Source organism: Sus scrofa, chromosome 15, assembly GCF_000003025.6.
Source record: "Sus scrofa isolate TJ Tabasco breed Duroc chromosome 15, Sscrofa11.1, whole genome shotgun sequence".
Taxonomy (NCBI): domain Eukaryota; kingdom Metazoa; phylum Chordata; class Mammalia; order Artiodactyla; family Suidae; genus Sus; species Sus scrofa.
Window position 1 is genome coordinate 31,741,794 of NC_010457.5, and position 21,206 is coordinate 31,762,999.

General features: G+C 49.1%; 1 protein-coding gene across 2 annotated transcripts in view; it reads left to right on the forward strand.

Moving 5' to 3' along the window:
• Positions 1–21,206, forward strand: part of SCTR (secretin receptor) — a 74,439-nt gene that overhangs the window by 34,039 nt on the left and 19,194 nt on the right. The window contains exons 3-7 of one of the 2 annotated variants that reach the window (XM_021074618.1): positions 1,608–1,715; positions 9,628–9,734; positions 13,819–13,916; positions 16,160–16,292; positions 16,908–17,061. In XM_021074618.1, coding sequence (XP_020930277.1) covers positions 1,608–1,715; positions 9,628–9,734; positions 13,819–13,916; positions 16,160–16,292; positions 16,908–17,061 — 600 coding nt within the window. 2 annotated transcript variants of the gene reach the window in all.

A 21,206-nucleotide genomic window follows, 5' to 3' on the forward strand; every position in this document is an offset into this window, starting at 1 on the left:
CAATGCCGGATCCTTAAACCACTGAGTGGGGCCAGGGATCAAATCCATGTCTTCATGGATCCTAGTTGGGTTCATTATCGCTAAGCCACAATGGGAACTCCTAAATGATAATTTTTTAAAGAGAGTGTAAAAGAGAATATAAAATGAATACCCGCCAAACATTGTACTTAAGTAAATGAGAGAACCCATAAGATAGTACCACTGGTGCAGAAGAGAATTCAAAGAGCCATCATACAGGCAGAATGGTAAAATGATTTTACAAATAGATGCAAAACTGGCTGAAAAAAAATTTGGGTAAATTCTTGATAACTCATAGCGATGCAAAGGCAAAGTGATAGAAATGTGGATTCACATGCCTTTGGACAGGAATCATTTGCATAGACATCAGTTATCTACAGTTTGTAGAGGTGCAAAATAGCTCAAAGCGATAAAAGGCCAGAGAACCATAGAATCAGATAACACTGATTTTCTGAGGCTGTGCTTAGACAGTGCCTAGTTTTGCATTGAAAACCCCCAATAATCTTTTCGGGTCATTCCAAAGCCTTTCAGGCAGAAGCACCCACTCCACCAGAAGTGGGAGGATCTGGCTCTTGAGCTTCCTAGCAGCCAAAGCAAAGAGGAGACACCCCTAAGACTCAATGTATATAAAGACAGATAAATACTAGTTTTTCACCCTTAGTTCAGCTTTTCCTTCAGGGAGGGGCTTCACCTAGGGAACCAGCGAGGTGGAAAGCTGTGTCCTCAACAACATTCTTACCACATATGCAGTGGCGACTCTGGTGCTGCTTCCACAGGCCAGGGCAGTGGTTCTCAAAGCGTGGCCTCAGACCAGCAACACCAGCTCCCCTGGGAACTTGTTTAAAAATGCAGATTCTCGGGAGTTCCCACTGTGACACAGTGAATTAAGGATCTGGCTTTGCCGCAGCTGTGGAGTAGGTCATAGCTGTGGCTCAGATTTGATCCCTGGTCCAGGAATTTCCATATGCTGTGGGTGTGGCCAAAAGTGGGGGAAAAAAGTTATGGAAAAAAATGCCAATTCTCAGGCTCCACAGAGATTCCAGAGTGGGGCCCACCTATCTGTGTCTGAACAAGCCTTCTGAGTGATTCTGATACAGGCTGGAGCCTGAGACTCATGGGACAAGGTTCTCAACCCTGCCATCATGATGGAATTCCCTGGAAAGCTTTAACTCCAAATCATGCCTGAGCCCCACCCAAGGCCAATGCAGTCAGGATCCCTGGAGGTAGGGCCCGGTTATGTATGTTTTTGAAGCTCCCCAGATGATTATATGGGGCAGCCAGTATGGAGGCCCAGTGTCACTGAGGCGCTTAGTGAAAGCAGAGGCCAAGAGATGGCCCATCTTCTCTGGAAGCCTTCTACCCCATGTCCGTGAGGCTCGTGCGTTCACCCCTTCCTTCCTCCCTTTATGTCTTCAGCCCTGAGCACCTACCATGTAGGGGCACCTACCTGAAGACAAAGGGCACGTTAGACACCAGTGGCTCCTGGTCTCAAGGAGTCAGTACCTAATGGGAGCACCCAGGCAAGGGTACGGGGGGAGGCCCTGGGTCCACGCTCTGTCCCTGTCTGATGCTGCTTCTCTTCTTGGCAGGCTGCGAGGGGCTCTGGGACAACATGAGCTGCTGGCCCTCATCCACACCTGGACAGACCGTGGAGGTGGAGTGCCCCCGGTTCCTCTGGATGCTCGTGGGCAGAAATGGTAACCACTCAGCCCCAGGGACCCGGCTGGGAGGCTGCAGGGCACCCCTTTGGGTGGGGCTGGGGCCTGGGCCTGGAGGCATGAAGCCAAGGACACTTCTCTGGGGCCAAGGAGTGAGTGGAATGACGGGGGTGGCCCTTACTGGGCACTGAAGCCTTGGCTGGGGAGGTGTGGTGTGGGCTGGGCTCAATTCTCAGGGTGCCGAGCAAGGGGGCAGGATGGGGGGCACATACCTGGAAAGTGGTCATGAGGCCAGGCTTGCTTCTTTCTGCCCCATGCCCCCACTTAGGGGCACCCCCTCCTTCCTGCCACATTTCTCCCCCTTAGGACCCAGGGCCTTTGCTGCAGCCCTCATGTCTGGGTTCCACCTGGCCCTTCCAGGCCTTCCAGAAGACTTCCTCTGTGCCCAGTGGCCAGGTCCTGCTGATAAAGCTTCTGGCCTCCTGGCCCCCTTGGGGGAGCGCTAGCCTGAGCAAGCAGTTTATAAGGATTCCCTTAATTTCAGGCAGAGAAGCGAGGAAGTTGTCTCAGACAGCGGGCACTCAGAGGTGAACACTGGCTGAAGCCCCATCATATCCCAGGCATTTTGATTTGATTTGATTTGTATAGCTTTTGTTTTTATTTATTTATTCATTTTTGCTTTTTAGGACCACACCCACGGCATATGGATGTTCCAAGGCTAGGGGGTGGAGTCAGAGCTACCGCTGTGGGCTTACACCACAGCTCATGGCAATGACATATCCCTGACCCACTGATGGAGGCCAGGGATTGAACCCACATCCTCATAGATACTAGTCAGAGTCATTTCTGCTGTGCCACACCAGAACTCCCAGGCATTTATATATATATGAGTTTATGTAGTCATCACAAAACCCCTGCAAACCACAGGCCCTTTCTCTCCACTTGAACCAGTTTAAGAGTAAAAATAACAGTCTAAGAGGAGTTGAGCCACTTGCCTCAGGTTCACAGCTGGGAGGTAGAGAAGCCAGAACTCAAACCCAGATTTCTCTGAATTCAAAACCAGTGCTCTGGAGTTTCCTGGTGGCTCAGCTGGTTAAGGATCCAGCATTTGCCACTGATGTGGCTCGGGTTGCTGCTGTTGGTGGTACAGTTTTGAGCCCTTGCCCCAGAACTTCCTCATGCCACCAGTGGGACCAAAAAAAAAAAAAAAATCAAATAATAAAACCCCCACACCAGGAGTTCCCGTTGTGGCTAACAAACCCGACTAGTATCCATGAGGATGCAGGTTCAATCCCTGGCCTCACTCAGTGGGTTAAGGATCTGGCATTGCCATGAGCTGTGTTGTAGGTCACAGATGTAGCTTGGATCCTGTGTTGCTGTGGCATAGGCCAGCTCTGATTGGATCCCTAGTCTGGGAAATTCCATATGCTGTGTGTGGCCCTTAAAAAAAAAAAAAATTAATAATAAAATTTGGTTAAAAAAAAAAAAAAAAAACCAAACTGGTGCTTTGTCCTCCAGGCTATGGTCCAGGAGGATCTACAGACCCTGGGTCTAGGCAAGGTAGTTTTTTGGCCTTTGGCCCCTGCCCTGAGGGTGCTCATTTTTAGTTTAAAATCTGCTGCCCCACCTTGCTCATCCACGCGGGACAGGAAATGCTGCCTGATGAGGCCCTTACCAAGAACAAATGAAAAAAAAAGATGATTTAACACTGAAACCCAACAGCCTTCTAAAGCCAAGCAAGGTAGGGATGGCTGTGCAGCGTGAGAGAAGAGCGTATGTCCTGCATCTTTTCATCCTTTAGTGCACACGGGCACACGTGCATGCCAGATTTGGGGGACATGGTTCTACAGCTCCCTGTCCTGCTCAGCCTCACCTGACACCCCTGATAGAGGAATTGGAGGGAACCAGGGGGTTTTTAGAGGAATTGGAGGGGACCAGGGGGGGCCGGTCTGAATCCCACTCCTCCATTGACTTCTTGGGTCCCACTAGCTGCCACAGCAGACCCATCCCTCAAATCCTAAAGCCTGCATGCACTGCCTGCCCACCTGAAGCCCCTGAAGCCCAGCCCCTCTCTGCTAGTGCTTTTGACACCAGCCTCTCTTCTGACTGGTGAGGGGAAAAGGACCCACAGGATCACATGGGGGAGACTGAGAAGACCAGGCCTGGAGGTGACAATTTGTCTGCCCAGGTGGCCTCTGCCAGAGTTCAGTCATGGTGATGCCTACTGCAAGGGACGTGGGGACATGGGGTCCAGCTGGGCACCAGTCTGTCTCAGGGTCCAAGTTCCTCATTATCTCTTAGTCTCAATTTTCTCACCTGAAAAATGGGGAGAATAAAAAATTTTTAAAAATAAAAAAAACAAAAATAAAATAGGGGAGAATAAAGAATACCTGCCCATAAAGCCATGCTTGGAAATAAATTTTAATTATCTTCCTTTATCCCTTCTCTTCTCCCCTCAGGTCCCTTTTTTTTTTTTGAGTGTTTGATGTGAATTTTATTTTTTTAATAATGATTTTTATTTCCATTATAGCTGGTTTACAGTGTTCTGTCAATTTTCTACTGTACAGCAAGGTGACCCAGTCACACATACATGTATACATTCTTTTTTCTCACATTATCATGCTCCATCACAAGTGACTAGATACAGTTCCCAGTGCTAAACAGCAGGGATCCTTTGCTTATCCATTCCAAAGGCAATAGTTTGCATCTATTAACTCCAAATTCCCAGTCCATCCCACTCCCTCCCCCTTGACAACCACAAGCCTTTTCTCCATGTCCATGATTTTTTCTGTGGAAAGGTTCATTCGTGCCGTATATTAGATTCCAGATATAAGTGATATCATATGGTATTTGTCTTTCTCTTTTTGACTTAGTTCACTTAGTATGAAAGTCTCTTGTTCCATGTGTGTTGCTGCAAATGGCATCGTTTTGTTGTTTTTTATGGCTGAGTAGTATTCCAGTGTGGTGTGTGTGTGTGTGTGTGTGTGTGTGTGTGTGTGTGTACTACATCTTCTTAATCCAATCATATGTCAATGGACATTTAGGTTTTTTCCGTGTCTTGGCTATTGTGAATGGCACTGCAGTAAACATGCAGGTGCACGTGTCTTCTTCAAGAAAAGTTTTGTCCGGATATATGCCCAAGAGTGGGATTACTGGGTCATATGGTAGTTCTATATATAGTTTTCTAAGGTACCTCCATACTGTTTTCCACAGTGGTTGTATCCACCTTGTCTCTTCTTGTCCTTCCTCTCCTCCCCCAAATCAGGCCAGCAAACTTACCAGCAGTTTTTAATCTCCTGGCATGACCCTCCATGTCCCTCTCTGGGATCTGAGGAGCTCAGGCCACAGGAGGTTAAGTCAGATAAGGTTGACTGGAGCAAGACCAGCCTGGTCTCTAGCTCCCGGTTCAATGCTTCTCTCAGCTGGCCAAGGTCTCCTGTTGGAGGGACTTGAAGCTCTCCTCCTTCCCCAGCCCTCCCCTCACAGCATCCCACAGCCATGGTGCCCCACCACCCTCATCAGCATCCCCTCTGCTCTTCTGCAGAGGGGTCAGGCAGAGCCATGCTCAAGGCCACATCTCTCCCCTGTTGATTACTTGAACTCCGGTCTGCCTCATTAACTAGAAGCCCACAGTTTCCTTCTTGAGGCGCCCCAACCTTTAAATACGCATGACCAGCCAAGGTTACCCAGGCGTGCGGTTCAAGTATGTGCTCTGGCAGGGACGTCCTCTACCCACGTCTGCTGAAGTTTCTTCTTTCTGCCACATGGTGCCGCTGTGGGGCTGCCTTCACGTTTGAAAGGAGGTGCTGCCCACCTCTGATGGATCCCCCACTGCCACCCTAACCCAAGTGCAATGCAGGATCCAGGAGGTGGGGCGGGGCGGGAGGGTGGGCAGCCAAGGAGCATAGGTCAGGACCAGTCCAGCGTCAGTTACTCACCAGTAACTGCCCTCCCACCGCCACCTCCCTGTCCATGGATTCACCTGGGGTGTCTGGGAATCCTCCCAGCCCCTCCTTCTCCTCTCAGGAAGGAAGGCTCCTCAGTGGTGTCCCAAGGATTTCAGGGCTCCCCATCCCAACCCAGGGAGGGGCACCCAGCGAGGACTGGCTGGTGCCCTGGACCTTTCTTTTTGAAAGAAGAAAAAAGTAGAATAAAGGAGTTCCCATCATGGCCCAGAGGTTAACAGACCCAACTAGTATCCATGAGGACATTGGTTCGATCCCTGGCTTCTCAGAGTGGGTTAAGGAACCAGCGTTGCTGTGAGCTGTGGCGTAGGCCAGCAGCTGTAGCTCTGATTTGACTCCTAGCCTGGGAACTTCCATATGCCACACAGTGCCACCCTAAAAAGACACATACAAAAAAAAAAGTATAATAAATTAATTCTTTCTCAGGGCACCCACTGCATGGGCCCAGACAGGATGAATATCCATGTGACTGGAGAAACCACAGGCTGGTTTCTGCCCCCAGATATTTGGGGCAGGGCTTAGAATGTTCCCTCTAGGATGCATTCCTTTGAGTCTTAAGAGGGCACTGGTCTTCCTGAGTTTCTTATTTAAAAACACGCTTCCCCAGTGGGGTCAGGCCTTGGCTTTCTTTCCCTGCTGTCTCGGTGGGGACTGGAGCCTTAAAGCAGTAGAGATTCCTAACCTGATTAGGGTCCTCAAAAAGCTTTTAAGAATCAAATAAAAGCTCTGGCCTGGCTCTTCCCCAAGCTGCACACATGTATCTGTACAAAAATTCTGACTGTACTTTTGGGGGCCCTTGAGGTGTTTAGGGACCTGCCCCTGGGTCAGCACCCCTTACCTATTAGGAATCTAAACCCAGAGAAAGTGGGTGGGATAGAAGGGACTCAAGAGGAGAGCCCAGCCCTGGTCCCCTCTGCAGTTCTACCAGGAGCCCAGTGGCAGAGGCACCGCCTTGTCCTCTGCTCTGGGCACCTGGCCTGGATCATGTGCAGCATCTGTCTCGGGAACCCTGCTGGGTCCATGAGGAGAGGCCTCGAGACTGGCAGCCCAGTCTCTAGGGACATGGATCATGCTGTCTGATAAGAGCCTCTGGATTCCAGGGAGTTTGTGTGCTTTTAATTCAGCTTCTCATCCAACCAGCCTACCTTTGACTACCATTCTTTCCTGTCTAACAACCTACCTTACTTGAGTTAATTACAGAACTCTTCCGTGCTCCTGAATTCCAAGGCTCCAAGCCCCACCACTCCTCATATATTTTATTTAACTGCCCATGGCTTAAGGCAGTTCCCGGACCAGGGATCATATCCAGTGCCTCAGCTGTGGCAATGCTGGGTCCTTTACCCACTGTGCCAGGCTGGGGATTGAACCCATGCCATTGCAGAGACAACTCTGGATTCTTAACCCGCCATGCCATAGCGGGAACACCTCCTGGTCTATTTTAGAAAGGTCCAAAGCAGAAGGGAAGTAGCCCCGCAGCTCACACACTCTCTGTCTGGCACCAGCCTCAGTGATTTCCATGTGCCGCCGTGCTTCGGGCCAGGTCCTGCAGTGTGGTTGATTATTTCCATTGGGCGCAGGGAAGTGTTGCACCTAAGGGCACGCAGCAACCAAGAGCCAGTGCTAGGTTTCCAACTCAGATCCACCTGGTTCCAAACCTGTGTGCCAGGACTCAGGAGCTGTCATAGACCTGGCATTCCCAGACCCCAGAAGCCACAGGATCCTGCTAGAGCTCCCCGTGGGATAGCAGGGAGATGGCCAGGCAGGAGGGCAGTGCAGTATTGGAACACATCCCTGCTGGGTGCTGCTACCCGATTCTGGGCCTTGATTTTGTAAGATGGGCTGGCAGCATCTCCCGCAGTGGGGCGCTGTGAGGGTTAGATCAGAATCTGTACATCAGCATTAGTGGCTGGTTCTAGAAAGGCACACCATGTTTCTTCAGCTCAGAGGAAACTGATTCTAAACTCTGAGAGACAGTGGCCTAGACCCTGTCTAGACCATGCCAGAGAGGAGCATGTCAAGCCCAGCTAGGGAGGCTGGGGGGGCCCTGGGCAGGCTACTCATCAGAGCAGAAGGAGAGGCAGGCTCCCAACAGCAGGGCTGGGATCAGCTCCCTGCACCGCAGCCTCCACAGCATCCGGCCCAGGGACCGGAACTCGGCCAGCCCTCTTTGGCAGCTGGAGCGGAGGAAGCAACTGGGCTGGTCAGTGCATGCAGAGACGCTTCTCCTGAGGGCTTTCCAAGACTTCCTTCTAGGCTGGCAGCTCCTCTTCCTGTCTTCGGGCTCCTGTTCTAAAATCCCCCTGTGGGCAACCCCCCCTCTTCTGTTATAGAAGAGCTTAGAGCAGGCTCCTTTTTCCCCCTCATTTGCTCTCCTAGCCTGCCTGGCTGCAGGTGTTTGATGAGCAAGGGCTCTGGGCAGCCCCTGGAGAACACGCAGGAGCACATCATTTGCTAGGGGAGGCCAAGGAGCCATTGTCACCACGGTGTGAGGGGCGCAGAGTGCAGCCTTGTGCTGGAGGGTTAGGGTGCAGTCATCTTGTGATGTATAATGCAGAGAAACACAGGGTGTATCCTTGTCATCATGGTTGAAAGACTAGTAGATCCATTCCTTCCAAGAGGGGCGGCTGCCTGGAAGGTTTTAGTTCTGCGGCCGCTCTGCTGGTTTTCAAATGCTGAGCAGCAGGATGTAAAGTTAGATGTAAAACAGAGCTACTGGAGTTCCCCTTGTGACTCAGGGAGTTAACAACCCCACATAGTATCTGAGGATGTGGGTTCAATCCTTGGCCCCACTTAGTGGGTTAAATGTCGGGTGTTGCCTTGAGATGTGGTGTAGGATCACAGACGAGGCTCGGATCCTGAGTTGCTCTGTGGTGGTGCAGGCTGGCAGCTGCAGTTCCAATACAGCCCCTAGCCTGGGAACTTCCATATGCCACAGGAGCAGCCCTAAAAAGAAAAAGAAAAAAAAAAAAAAGAAGCCAGAAGGGGCACCTCAGGCAGGGGATGGAGGATGGGCAGTGGGGTTTGGAGCCAGGGAAGGAATGGCGAGGGCTGGGGTGGTCACAGATGGGCCTAGGATGAAGTGGGTTGCAGTGGCACCAGATGTCTAAGAGACCCCTGGAGTGGGGCTGGGACCTGAGGGCAACGAGCAGAGTCGGAGCAGTGACACTGGAACTTTTGCTTGGGCCTGGCTTTTTGGTGCCTAGGGCCTGTGACACATGTCAGTCACATCCCTTATTGTAAATAAAGCCTGGTGCCTGGCACAGTGGGCCGTAGGGGGTATGGCTGAGGATGTGGGTGAAGGGGTACTGGTTCAAGGCCGTCCCGGTTTGCAGGTCCAGGGATCAAGGATCTGTGCACGACGCACATGCATCCTGGGCCTTTACCCCTCTAAGGCCACCTGCCTACATACCTTTCTCACCACTTTTCCCAACTGACTCTTACCAAGCCTTCAAGAACCAGTTGGGCTGGAGTTCCCTTCGTGGCTCAGCAGTTAACGAACCCGACTAGGATCCATGAGGATGTGGCTTCGATCCCTGGCCTCACTCAGTGGGTTAAGGATCCGGCATTGCCATGAGCTGTGGTGTAGGTCGCAGACACGGCTTGGTTCCTGAGTTGCTGGCAGCTGAAGCTCCGATTTGAGCCCTAGCCTGGGAACCTCCATATTCTGCAAGTGTGGCCCTAAAACAGCCAAAACAAAAGGAAAGAAGAAAGGAAAAAGAGAGAAGGAAGGAGGGGGGGAGAAAGACAGAGAAAGAAAGAAAGAAAGAAGGAAGGAAGGAAGGGGGGGAGAAAGAGAGAAAGAACGAAAGAAAGAACGAACGAACGAACGAAAGAAAGAAAGAAAAGAAAGGAGGGAGGGAGGGAGGAAGGAAAGAAAGAAGGAGAACCAGCTGGGCAAATGGGGAGCTGGTTCAGAGAAAGGGACAGGGTGACGGAAGGGCAGTCCCGGGTCCCCACGCTCACCACAGGATGCTTGGCCCCCACAGGTTCCATGTTTCGAAACTGCACGCAGGATGGCTGGTCGGAAACCTTCCCCAGGCCTGACCTGGCCTGTGGGGTTAATGTGAACGACTCCTTGTCCAACGAGAAGCGGGTAAGCCCTCCCTGTGGGGCAGAAGTGTCTGGGGGAGGGTGGAGTGAGGTGCCCCAGGGCTGAGGTCAGGCGACCTGGGGCTGCCCCTCCTCACCTCCCCTGCTTTCCCTGGGGTGGCCGGCCCACTTCCCTGCCCTGGTCTGTCAGCCAGAGTGAGTTTGAACTCAGCCTCGCAGCCTTGGTGGGATGGGGAGGACTTAACTTCCTTGTGCCTCAGTTACTTCACCAGGGAAATGGGGTTAGGAATAGTCCTGACCTCACAGGATCGTCAGGAGAACCAGAGTAAACACATGGAGGTGCTGAGGCAGGTGCCTGGCCACAGTGTGTGCTCACATATGTCCCTTCTCAGAGGAGCCTGGGGCTCTGGCAGGCAGGGGAGCCCGGCTGCCAAAATCATTGCGCCACAGCAGACACTCTTCTTTTCTTCTCTTTTTTTTTCTTTTAATCAAATGATGCTGAAAGTACACATTTGCTGGTTGTCTTTTGCAACTTCCTGGCTTGGCACCCACCAGTTGCCAACGGTGGACTCACATTAGCAGCAAGACCTGGCAAAGCGGCCATTTGGAGAAATAAAATGGGATTTGCTTACCCAGAGCAGAGGTTCGCCAACTTTAGCCCCTGTGCCAAATCCAGCCCACCACCAGCTTTTCCAAATAAAGTTTTATTGACACACAGCCATGCCCATTTGTACTACAAGCGCAGAGTAGAATAGCTGCAAAAAAGACCAAGTGGTACCCACACCTAAAGTGTTTACTGGCTGTCCCTGTATGGAAAAATGTCTGCTGGAGTTCACATTGTGGCTCAGCAGGTTAAGATTCTGACTAGTATCCATGAGGATGCAGATTCGATCCCTGGCCTCACTCAGTGGGTTAAGGATCTGGCATTGGTGTGAGCTGCAGCATAGGTTGCAGGTGTGGCTTGGATCTGGCATCGCTGTGGCTGTGGCGTAGGCCGGCAGCTGCAGCTCTAATTAGACCCTTAGCCTGGGAACTTCCATATGCCGCAAGTGCAGCCCTAAAAAAAAAAAAGTTTACTGACCCCTGGTGCAGAGGAGAGAGCAAGAGGGTGGCCCAACCAAGACACAGAGCAGAGAGATAGGCAACTGGGTCCAGGACAGACAGCAGTGAGGCTTCCGTCTGCATCTCCACTCTGCTGGGGGCTGCACAGCTGCTGATGTTGAGGGCTAGGGCACTGAGATCACACATGGCTTCTTGGAAACAGGGTCAGATCTTAAAGGCAGAGCTGGCCGGGGTGTCCTGAGGGTTCCTGACAGACTGTAACCCAGGCACAGGACGGCACAGGATACTCAGCCTGAGCACTCTACACTTGTCACCCCATGCCTCAGGCTGGCCCAGTCTGCTTCTGAACTGAAAGCTGCAAAACCAGGTCCTGGGAGTGAGGCTGATGCCCTCAGCCATGGGGGGCATCCCGGACATGGCAGGATCCTAGGTTGACACATTGGTCCTCCAGCTTTTTGTTTGGTTGTTTTTCAGCTGCACCTATGGCATGCAAAAGTTCCTGGGCCAGGGGTGGAACCCAAACCACAGCAGTGACGACACTAGGCCACCAGGGAACTTGAGTCCTCCAGGTTTTTTGACATTTCACTGCTCTTTAATGTCCCCAAATTTAGGAACCATTCATCTGGTGCAAACTACTGTGTTTTGACTCTCCCTCTCATTCCTGAGAGGTGGCTCCTGGCTTCTGGAATTGCAGTCACCTCAGTGGGGAAGCTCAGTGGCACGTGGCAGCCAATCCATCAACCCTGTCCCCTTTCACTGACAGAAAAAATTGGGTCTCTCTGAGTTAAATCTACTTTCTGGTAACTCCCCCTGCTGGAGCTCAGTTAAGCCTTTTCTTATCTATCATTTTAATACTTTTCTTCCCTATGTTTGCTTTTTTCCTTTGAGGTGTAGTGTATCCAGTTTTTTAATGCTCTCTTCAGATGACCCAGTCACCGTCCTCCAGAAATCCTCCAGTTTATTAATGCTTCTCTTACAATAACATGTCCAGAACTGGATGAAACACTCCAGACTTGACAGCTGCTCCAAGGCACTTCATTACTGTAACTGACAAGAGGCCTGTTTTAGTAGCTACCTCATACCTCATACTTCATTCCATAATCTCAGACTGTTGACTCAGAATGAATGATGGGTGGGGAGCGGTAGAGGGTGGAGATGGGGGGAAATTAAGGTGTACTGAGTGTCTTCTAAGTGCCAGGCATTATCTAGATACTCTACCTGATACCCTATTTGTTCTTCCAACAAGCCTGCAACATAGATATCATCCCCATTTTGTAGGTGAAGGCTCTGAGGCTCAGAGATGTTAAGTAATTTTCCCAAGGTCACACAGCTGGTGAGTAGTAACAGTCCTGGGTTTGGACCTCTCTACAATATTTTGAACCTAAAAAATACAGGTATTTACATTTATTTCATGTCACATTATTCCGTTATATTGAGATCTTTTTGAATCAAAGATGAGTTAGTAGAACAAGTAAATGACTATTTGGCTGTGTTAATAGGAGTGCAGTGTGTAGATCCGGGGAGGTGATGGTCCCACTCCATTTCTTCCTAGTCAGAGAATACCTGTGGAGCTCTTCAGCTATCTGGTTCTGGGTGTTTTACTTAAGAAGGACATTCACAGAGTTCCCTGGTGGCCTAGTGCTTAAGGATCCAGCATTGTCGCTGCTTTGGCGCAGGTTCGATCCCTGGCCCAGGAACTTCTGCATGCCACAGGCACGGTCTAAAAGAAAAAAAAAAGGGGGGGCATTCACAAACTGGACCATATTAGTTGAGAAAAATGATGAAGGGCTATGGAAAGAGATTAAAGACATGGAATATTTAATGCTCAGATGATAAGTGAAGGACAGGTAGGCAGAATAGCTGTATTCAGAAATGATAAGCCTCTTTGTAGAATCTTTGTCACTCTTCTATAAACTATTCTACAATGAAAGTTTATTTTTAAAATAACCATGGGAGTTCCATTGTGGCATAGCAGGTTAAGGATCTTGGGTCAGGTTTGCTCCCTGCCCCAGGAACTTCCACATGCTGAGGGTGAGGCCAAAAAATAAATAAATAAAATAACAATGAGCTCTAGGTGCAAGGCAAATTCAATTTATTTTAAGTGGCTCCGGGAGCAGAAATGAAATCAATGGGTACAATTTTAAAGTAATAGATTTTAAAATAAAAAATAAAGTAATAGATTTTAAAGGATATCCATGGGAAAACAGTCACAATTCATATCGGTCTATAGTGTAGCTAAAAGTATTGTATCAGTGTTAATTTCCTGGTTTCAATAATTGCACTCTGGTTATGTAAAATGTGAGTATTAGGGGTAGCTGGATAGAGGATAAACAGAACTCCCTGTACTGTCTGCGCAACTTCTCTGTAAGTCTGAAATTATTTCAACATAAAAAGTTTTAAAACTTTGATTTAAAATAAAAGTAATAGATTTTTGGAGTTCTCGTCATGGCTCAGCAGTAACGAAACTTTCTAATATCTATGAGGATGCAGGTTCGATCCCTGGCCTTGCTCAATGGGTTCAGGATCCAGCATTGCTGCAAACTGCAGTATAGGTGGCAGACAAAGCTCGAATCTGGCTTGGCTGTGGTGTAGGCCGGCAGCTGCAGCTCCAATTCCACCCCTAGCCTGGGAACTTCCACATGCCACGGGTGTGACCAAAAATTTTAAAATAAAAAAATAAAATATGAACAAAAATTTTTTTAAAAAGTAATAGATTTTAGACTCACTTGAGAAAAAATTATCTAATCCTTTGCACTGTTGTATACCCAGTGACTTCCTCAAAAAGCAGTGAGATCCTTACCCCTGAAGTAGACAAGCAAAGGCTTGAATTCAGGGTGGTCAGGGGCTCTGTATATGGGGTAGAGGTTTGCATTGGCATCAGGTGATCCCCAAGGCCTTTTCCTAAGCCAAGATGTCATGAATCTCTGATTTTCTGTCTTTGGGTTATGAACAGAAGAGCTGTTGGAGTTGAAGGGAACCTGTAGCAGGTACACTCTGAGGCAAAAAAGGGCAGGTTCAGCCAGGGGTGGGGGGCTGGGAACTGACACATGCCTCTCTCTCTGCAGTACCAGTACCTTCTGAAGCTGAAGGTCATGTACACTGTGGGCTACAGCTCCTCCCTGGTGATGCTCCTGGTTGCGCTCAGCATCCTCTGTGCTTTTAGGTAAGAACACACCGCCAGCTTGCCATCTTCCCAGGCTTCCCCAGACACAGACTTTGGGTCCTTTTTAATTGCTCAGATCAGAGAGAGGAAGATCCGAGCGGGCCATTTCATCCTCTCTTGACCCAAAGCTTACCTGGAGTTCCCATTGTGGTGCAGCCAAATGAATCTGACTAGTGTCCATGAGGATGCAGGTTTGATCCCTGGCCTCACTCAGTGGGTTAGGGATCCGGTGTTGCAGTGAGCTGTGGTATAAGTCTCTGACACGGCTCAGATCTGGCGTTGCTTTGGCTGTGATGTAGGTCAGCACCTTCAGCTCCAATTCGACCCCTAGCCTGGGAACTTCCATATGCCACGTCTGTGGCCCTAAAAAGCAATAATAATAATAATAATAATAATAATGATAATAATAAGTCTTACCTGGGGCTAAACACTGAAGCTTCTGTGACCTCATTCATTCCTTTACCCATTCAACATTTGCTGAACATCACTGAGAACTTGCTGTACCTGCTGCTTTGCATACATTATTTCTAATTTTCACACAATGCCATGAGATAGGGATCATTATCCCCATTTTACAGGTGTATTACCCAGACTCTAGGTTGCAAGAAACAGAAATCCCAGATGCGGCTGGGATCCCGTGTTGCTATGGCTGTGGTGTAGGTTGGCAGCTGTAGCTCAGAATCAACCTCTTGCCTGGGAACTTCCGTGAACCATGGGTGCAGCCCTGAAGAACACACACAAAAAACCACAACCAAAATAAAATTTCTCATTTATCAAACTGGTGAATTTTTATAGAAATAGTAAATATATGGAAGCTAAATGTCAATTAATGAAGAGTTAAAAAAAAAAACAGGAGTTCCCGTTGTGGCGCAGTGGTTAACGAATCCGACTAGGAACCATGAGGTTGCGGGTTCGGTCCCTGCCCTTGCTCAGTGGGTTAACGATCTGGCGTTGCCGTGAGCTGTGGTGTATGTAGGTCGCAGACGCGGCTCGGATCCCGCGTTGCTGTGGCTCTGGCGTAGGCCGGTGGCTACAGCTCCGATTTGACCCCTAGCCTGGGAACCTCCATATGCTGCGGGAGTGGCCCAAGAAATAGCAACAACAACAACAACAAAGACAAAAAAACAAAACAAAAAAAAAAACCAGCTTAAGAAAAACAAAGGTGACCTGAAGCACAGTAACTGACAAGTTTAGGGGCACCGGCTTTAGATGTGGCTGGATCTAGGTGCTGAAAGGTATCCACAAAAGTCGGTATATCTCCCATCATTTCTTCGCCCTGCATTGGCCTCATCCTCAGGCAGGCTTTCTGAAGGGGTGGCAGAGACAACCACTAGTGGCTGCAGAGGCACACACTACCAGCTCAGTAATACCAGGGCAAAGAGACCTTCTTCTCCTCTAGTCGCAGTTCAAGTCCTGGGGGAATTCTCAAGGCCAGGCTTTGGGTCACGTTGAGCCAATCACTGCAGCCAGCTGATTGGTTAGGGGTGTCATGAGGTTGGGGGGTGGAGTCATCCCCACCCAGAGCTGAAATGTGTTCCCCATAAGAAAGCCTGTTTCCCATACCAGAAGAAGGGGAACAAGTGACATACTTCTGTCCCCTACAGCAAGGAGGAAGCCTAGGCTTTGATTAGTTCAAGGCTTGCTCTAGGTCTCGTAGCTGAAAAGTAGCAGAACCTGGTCTGATTTCTCCCCACAGCCTGTGTTCTCTCTGTGCAACTTGTCCCCGCCAACACATACAATTCTGGGAGCTGGAAGTAATAGAGCAGAATATAATCTTGCCCTTAAAATGTCAGCTTTTTTCTTCTTAAGTTTTTTTTTTTTTCTTTTTTTGGCCACCCCATAGCATTGGGAGTTCTTAGGCCAGGGGTCGGATCCCGGCCGCAGTTTCCACCTATGCCTCAAGTGCAGCAACACCAGATCCTTAACCCACTGTGCCTGGCTGGGGATCAAACCTTTGTCCCAATGCTCCAGAGAAACCACCAATCCTGTTCTGCCACAGTGGAAACTTCTTTATTTATTTATTTATTTTTGTTGTTGTTGTTTGTTTCCATTTGCAGCTTGAGACAGAGTAGCCTGGGCACCAGGAGCCTGGGCTCTCACCAAGGTTCTGCTAACAGAGCGCTTCAGAGATGTCACGAGCGGGACCTGGGTCTCCCTGGTGTGCAGGGGAGGGGCGGGCCTGGCTGAGCCCCAGCACCTCTGGCTCAGGCTCTGGCCCACCTCCCGGCATTCTCTCCCTCCAGGAGGCTCCACTGTACCCGCAACTACATCCACATGCACCTGTTTGTGTCGTTCATCCTTCGGGCCCTGTCCAACTTCATCAAGGATGCCGTGCTCTTCTCCTCCGACGATGCTGCCCACTGCGATGCCCACAGGGTAACATGCCTGCTTGGGCCCCTGGTGTGGCCAGGCCTGCCTGCCTTCCCCGCTCCCCACCCCCACCCGCAGCATCCAGAAGGGCCAGTGCCCAGGCCCAGCTGAAGAGGCAGATCTCAGCTAGCAGCACCCTTTGGGCCAGGTTCCCAGACCCTGCCCAGCTGCCATCACTGAGGGAGCAAGGTACTGGGGACCTAACAGGCTCTCAGGCTCTTCAGACCATGCAAACCACAGCTGGGTCCCATGGACGGCTCTACTCTCAGGGAAACTGCTGTGGCCATTAGGTCACAGAGGTGGGGCCTGGGCCCAGCCAGTGGGCCGCCTCAGCGAGGGCTCTGGAGCTCTGCAGGACACAGCCCACACCTGCCCCAGCCCACCCCACCCCAACCAAGTCACCCACCCACCTGAGGCTAGAGGGCCTGGAGGGCCTCAAGTAGAAGGTGTGGATCCCCTTCTCACTGCACTCTCTCTGCCATGAGGCCCACTGCCTCGGTGACTGTTGACTGGCCAGGACCTCTAAGGATCCCTGCTGACGGCCACCTCACCCCATCACATGGCCACTTCTGGAGAGAAGCCCACAGGTGCACCCTTGGGCTCAGCTGTCTCTCTTCGTAGGTGGGCTGTAAGCTGGTCATGGTCTTCTTCCAGTACTGCATCATGGCCAACTACTCCTGGCTGCTGGTGGAAGGCCTCTACCTTCACACCCTCCTTGTCATCTCCTTCTTCTCAGAAAGGAAATGCCTCCAGGGATTTGTTGCCCTTGGATGGGGTACGTTTCTCCAGGGGTGTGGTGGCTGCGGGGTATGTGGGAAAGGGCACTGGGGCAGAAGGGTTTTTCTTTTTCCCCTTTCATTTTTATTTTTATTTTTTTATTTATTTCATTTTAAAAAATTTTTTGTCTCTTTCCTGCTTCCTGAGGCATATGGAGGTTCCCAGGCTAGGGGTCGAATCGGAGCTAGAGCTGCCGGCCTACACCAGAGCCACAACAATGCGGGATCCGAGCCACATCTCCGACCTGTACCACAGCTCACGGCAATACCGGATCCTTAACCCATGGAGTAAAGCCAGGGATCGAACCCGAAACCTCATGGTTCCTAGTCGGATTCATTAACCACTGTACCATGACAGGAACTCCCTTTTCATTTTTTAAAGTTTTACTTAAGTATAGTTGATTTACTACGTTGTAATAGGATTTGGTTTCTAGTTCCAGTTGTACACTCACTTAAGTTAGTTAACTTGTGTAATGATATTTAACCCTCTGGTTTGAGTTTATTTTCTGTTAAATGGGAACTACTAGCTAAAAGCTAGCCCCAGTTTCTGGCAGCCAGACCCTTTTTACAACGTGATTCCCCAGCACTCGTTGCCTCATATTCCTTAGATGGTCCATTCATATGTCCTCATCCTTGTGTCCTTTCTGTATCAGTTTGGGTGCTTTTGACTGTAGGTATCATAAAACCTGGCTTAGGCTTTACACATAAAAAATTAATTGGAGTTCCCATTGTGGCACAGCAGAAGCAAATCCGACTAGGAACCATGAAGATGTGGGTTCAATTCCTGGCCTCACTCAGTGAGTTAAGGATCTGGCATTGCCATGAGCTGTGGTGTAGGTCGCAGATGCGGCTCGGATCCCACATTGCTGTGGCTGTGGCGTAGGCCAGCAGCTGTCAATCTGATTTGACCCCTAGCCTGGGAACTTCCATATGCAGTGGGTGCAGACCTAAAAAGAAAAGAAAAAAGTATATATAAATTGGGATCACCAACTTCAGGTGAGGCTGAATCCAGCAACTCAGTATCATTTTCATCTTTCTGCTTTGCCTTCGGAATGTCAGTGTTATCATTAGGCTGGTGCTCCCAATGTAACTGCCGACAGTTTCTGGACTACTTGTTGGGGTCACCATTACATCTAATGAAAGAAAAAAAAGAGGCTATGTCCCAGCATTCCCAGCAGATATTCTGAGATTCACTCTGATTGGACCAGCTTAGGTGTCATACACAAACTGGAACCAACCACAGAGGACTGAGGGAATGGAGTATATTGATTGGCTTAAGCTACTCAGACCAGCTGCCTAAAGGAAATTCAAGATTCAGTTTCCAGGAAGGAGGGGAAACTATAGCCAGACAGCCACCTGCAGCCCTCATTGCCTCTCTTCCTTCTTTCCTTTCTGGTCAATGAGGATGATGACAATTCTGACTTCATGAGCACCTGCCATATGCCAGGCATTGAGCACAGCACTTTGCATGCATTATTTAATCAGCGCAACAACCTCCAGAGGCCTCTCAGAGGAGCCTTGGCTCAGTGAAGTGACATAAGGTGCTCAGCTCACACTGAAGATAAGGGTTGAAGCAGCATTCAAACCAAGGCCTGCCTATTTACAAAGCCCCTTAGCTCTTATTCTATATAAACGAATATCCATCTGTCCATCCTTCCATCCATCCATCCATCTACCCATCCATTCACACACACATCCATTCATCTATCCATCCATCCATCTACTCATCCATTCACACACACGTCCATACATTTGTCCATCCATCTACCCATCCAATCACACTCACATCCATTCATCTGTCTATCCATCCATCCATCCAGCCAGCCAGCCAGCCAGCCAGCCACCCACCTATCTGTCCATCCATCCATTCCTCACTTGTTCATTTAATAAACACATGTAAGTTATCCACTGGGTTCTAGACAGAGTCAGGTTTCTGTGAGCAATTCGTAGGCTTAGAGGGCTAGTCCTGTGTATCAGTCATTAGCTTCATTTACTTTCTTCTTGGTTCCTTTAATTAAGAAGTGCCCCTGCCAGGAAAGTCCTCCACTGACTTTTCTGCTTGTCTAAATCCTTACGTACAAGGGCCCTATCTCCTCATGAGACCATCAGGGAAGTTGCCCAAACTGGCAGAGCTTACTTAGCCCTCCTGCTTCGGTGCTTTGGCAGCCTGATTAACACATGATCCCTGGCCAGCGGGAGCCATAGGGCTCTGCATATCTGGAATTCCTTGAACCCCAGATATGCCGAGATTTCCATATATGAACATGGACAGTTCCATCATCTATCATATCAGGGTCATAATTTATTCACTTTTTTTTTTGTTTTGTTTTGTTTTTAGGGCCACACCCATGGCATATGGAGGTTCCCAGGCTAGAGGTCCAATCAGAGCTACAGCTGCCGGCCACAGCCACAACCACAGCAATGCGGGATCTGAGCTGCGCCTGTGACCCACACTACAGCTCATGGCAACGCCAGATCCTTAACCCACTGAGCTAGGCCAGGGATAGAACCCACATCCTCATGTATCCTAGTAGGGTTCGTTAACCGCTGAGCCACAAAGGGAATTCCAGAGCTTTTACTTTGTTAAGATGACTTGGGTATCGGTCTGTGCCCAGAAAAGGGAGATATCTCTGGCTTTTATGGGAAATGAATCAAACTTCTACTCACTGAGGGAACTCAGAGCAGTGGTTCTCCCCCTGAATCATACAGGGGGCTTAGCCATCCCGACTCCCTGGCTCCGACCTCAGAAGCTGGAGCCAGTGGGCCAGCGCTGGAGCCTGAGGCTCTGCATTTCTGACAGGGCGCCTGGTGACTCTGCTATTTCTGGTCCAGGGACCACACTGAGAACCAGGACTTAAGCCGTTATCAGTTTTTCAAATTTCCACCAACTCACTGTTAAAGATGTAAGAAAAAATAATAAACAGGTGGCTCTCAGAATCCATGTTTGTCCAAAGTACCCAGAATTGAGGCAAGTAATTTTTTTATCTAAGTCACATATGTACTTAGTTTAAAGAATTAAATAGAACTACAAGTATCATAATGAGAAGAAAAAAAAAATGCAGTCTTGTGAAAAGGCTCCTACTTCTGCTCCCAGAGGTAACTCCTTCCACTCATCAGCTGTTCCTCCTAATATTTACCCTCAAGTTTCTAAACAATATTTTACTGGCATTCCCTGGTGGTTCGGAAGGTTAAGGATCTGGTGTTGTCATTGCTGTGACCCGGATTTGATCCCTGGCCTGGGAACTTCTGCATGCCACGGGCACAGCCAAAAAAAAAAATTCTACTATATCTTGATTTGTTCATCTGAAGCATTATTTGTTGACTCCTTATGATGGAAGATAAGGATATAAAATTCTTCATCCACCACCATCATCCTTTCTTTAGAGTTTTTCAGGTTTCAGCAAAATCATATCCAGTGTATATACATCAGTATGTCTGTGTACATATTTTTTACTCCTGAGCTAACTGGTGGACAATGATTTTACTTCCAACATTTAACTTTTTATTTTTCATGGAGTCGCTTTTAATTTACTCATTTTATGGTGCCATCATTAATGCTCCCAAATTCTCAACAGAACTGGAAAATGCTGTAGTGTCACCTCCCCCACCCATCATCTAATGCAACAACATGAAATCTTTTAGTTCCCTTTTTTTTTTGTTTTGTTTTGTTTTGTTTATTCCTGCTGTACGAGTATCCTAGGGCTGCTGTGAAAGTTGCCACAAACTTGGTGGCTTCAAACAATAGAAATGTATTCTCTCCAAATTCTGGAGGCCAGAAGTTCAAAGTCAGGGTTTGGGCAGAGCTGATCCTTCTGCGGGCTCCTGAAATGAGATGTTATATGCCTCTCTCCTCATTTCTTGTGGTTGCCCACCATCCTTGGCATTCTTTGGCTTATAGGTGCTTTGCGCCAATTTCTCCTCCATCTTTACATGGTCTTCTTCCCTCTGTGGCACCTCTGTGTGTGTGTGTGCGTATGTATCTTGTGGCCTTAAAACCAGTCAGATTAGATTAAGGTCTGTTTAAGTATACCTCATCTTAACTCATGATACCTGCAGAAACCCTGTTTGGGTCACATCCTAAGGTTCTAAGGATAGGAACCTTTGGGGAAGTTACTATTTAACCTAATATGCCCACCCATGTTCT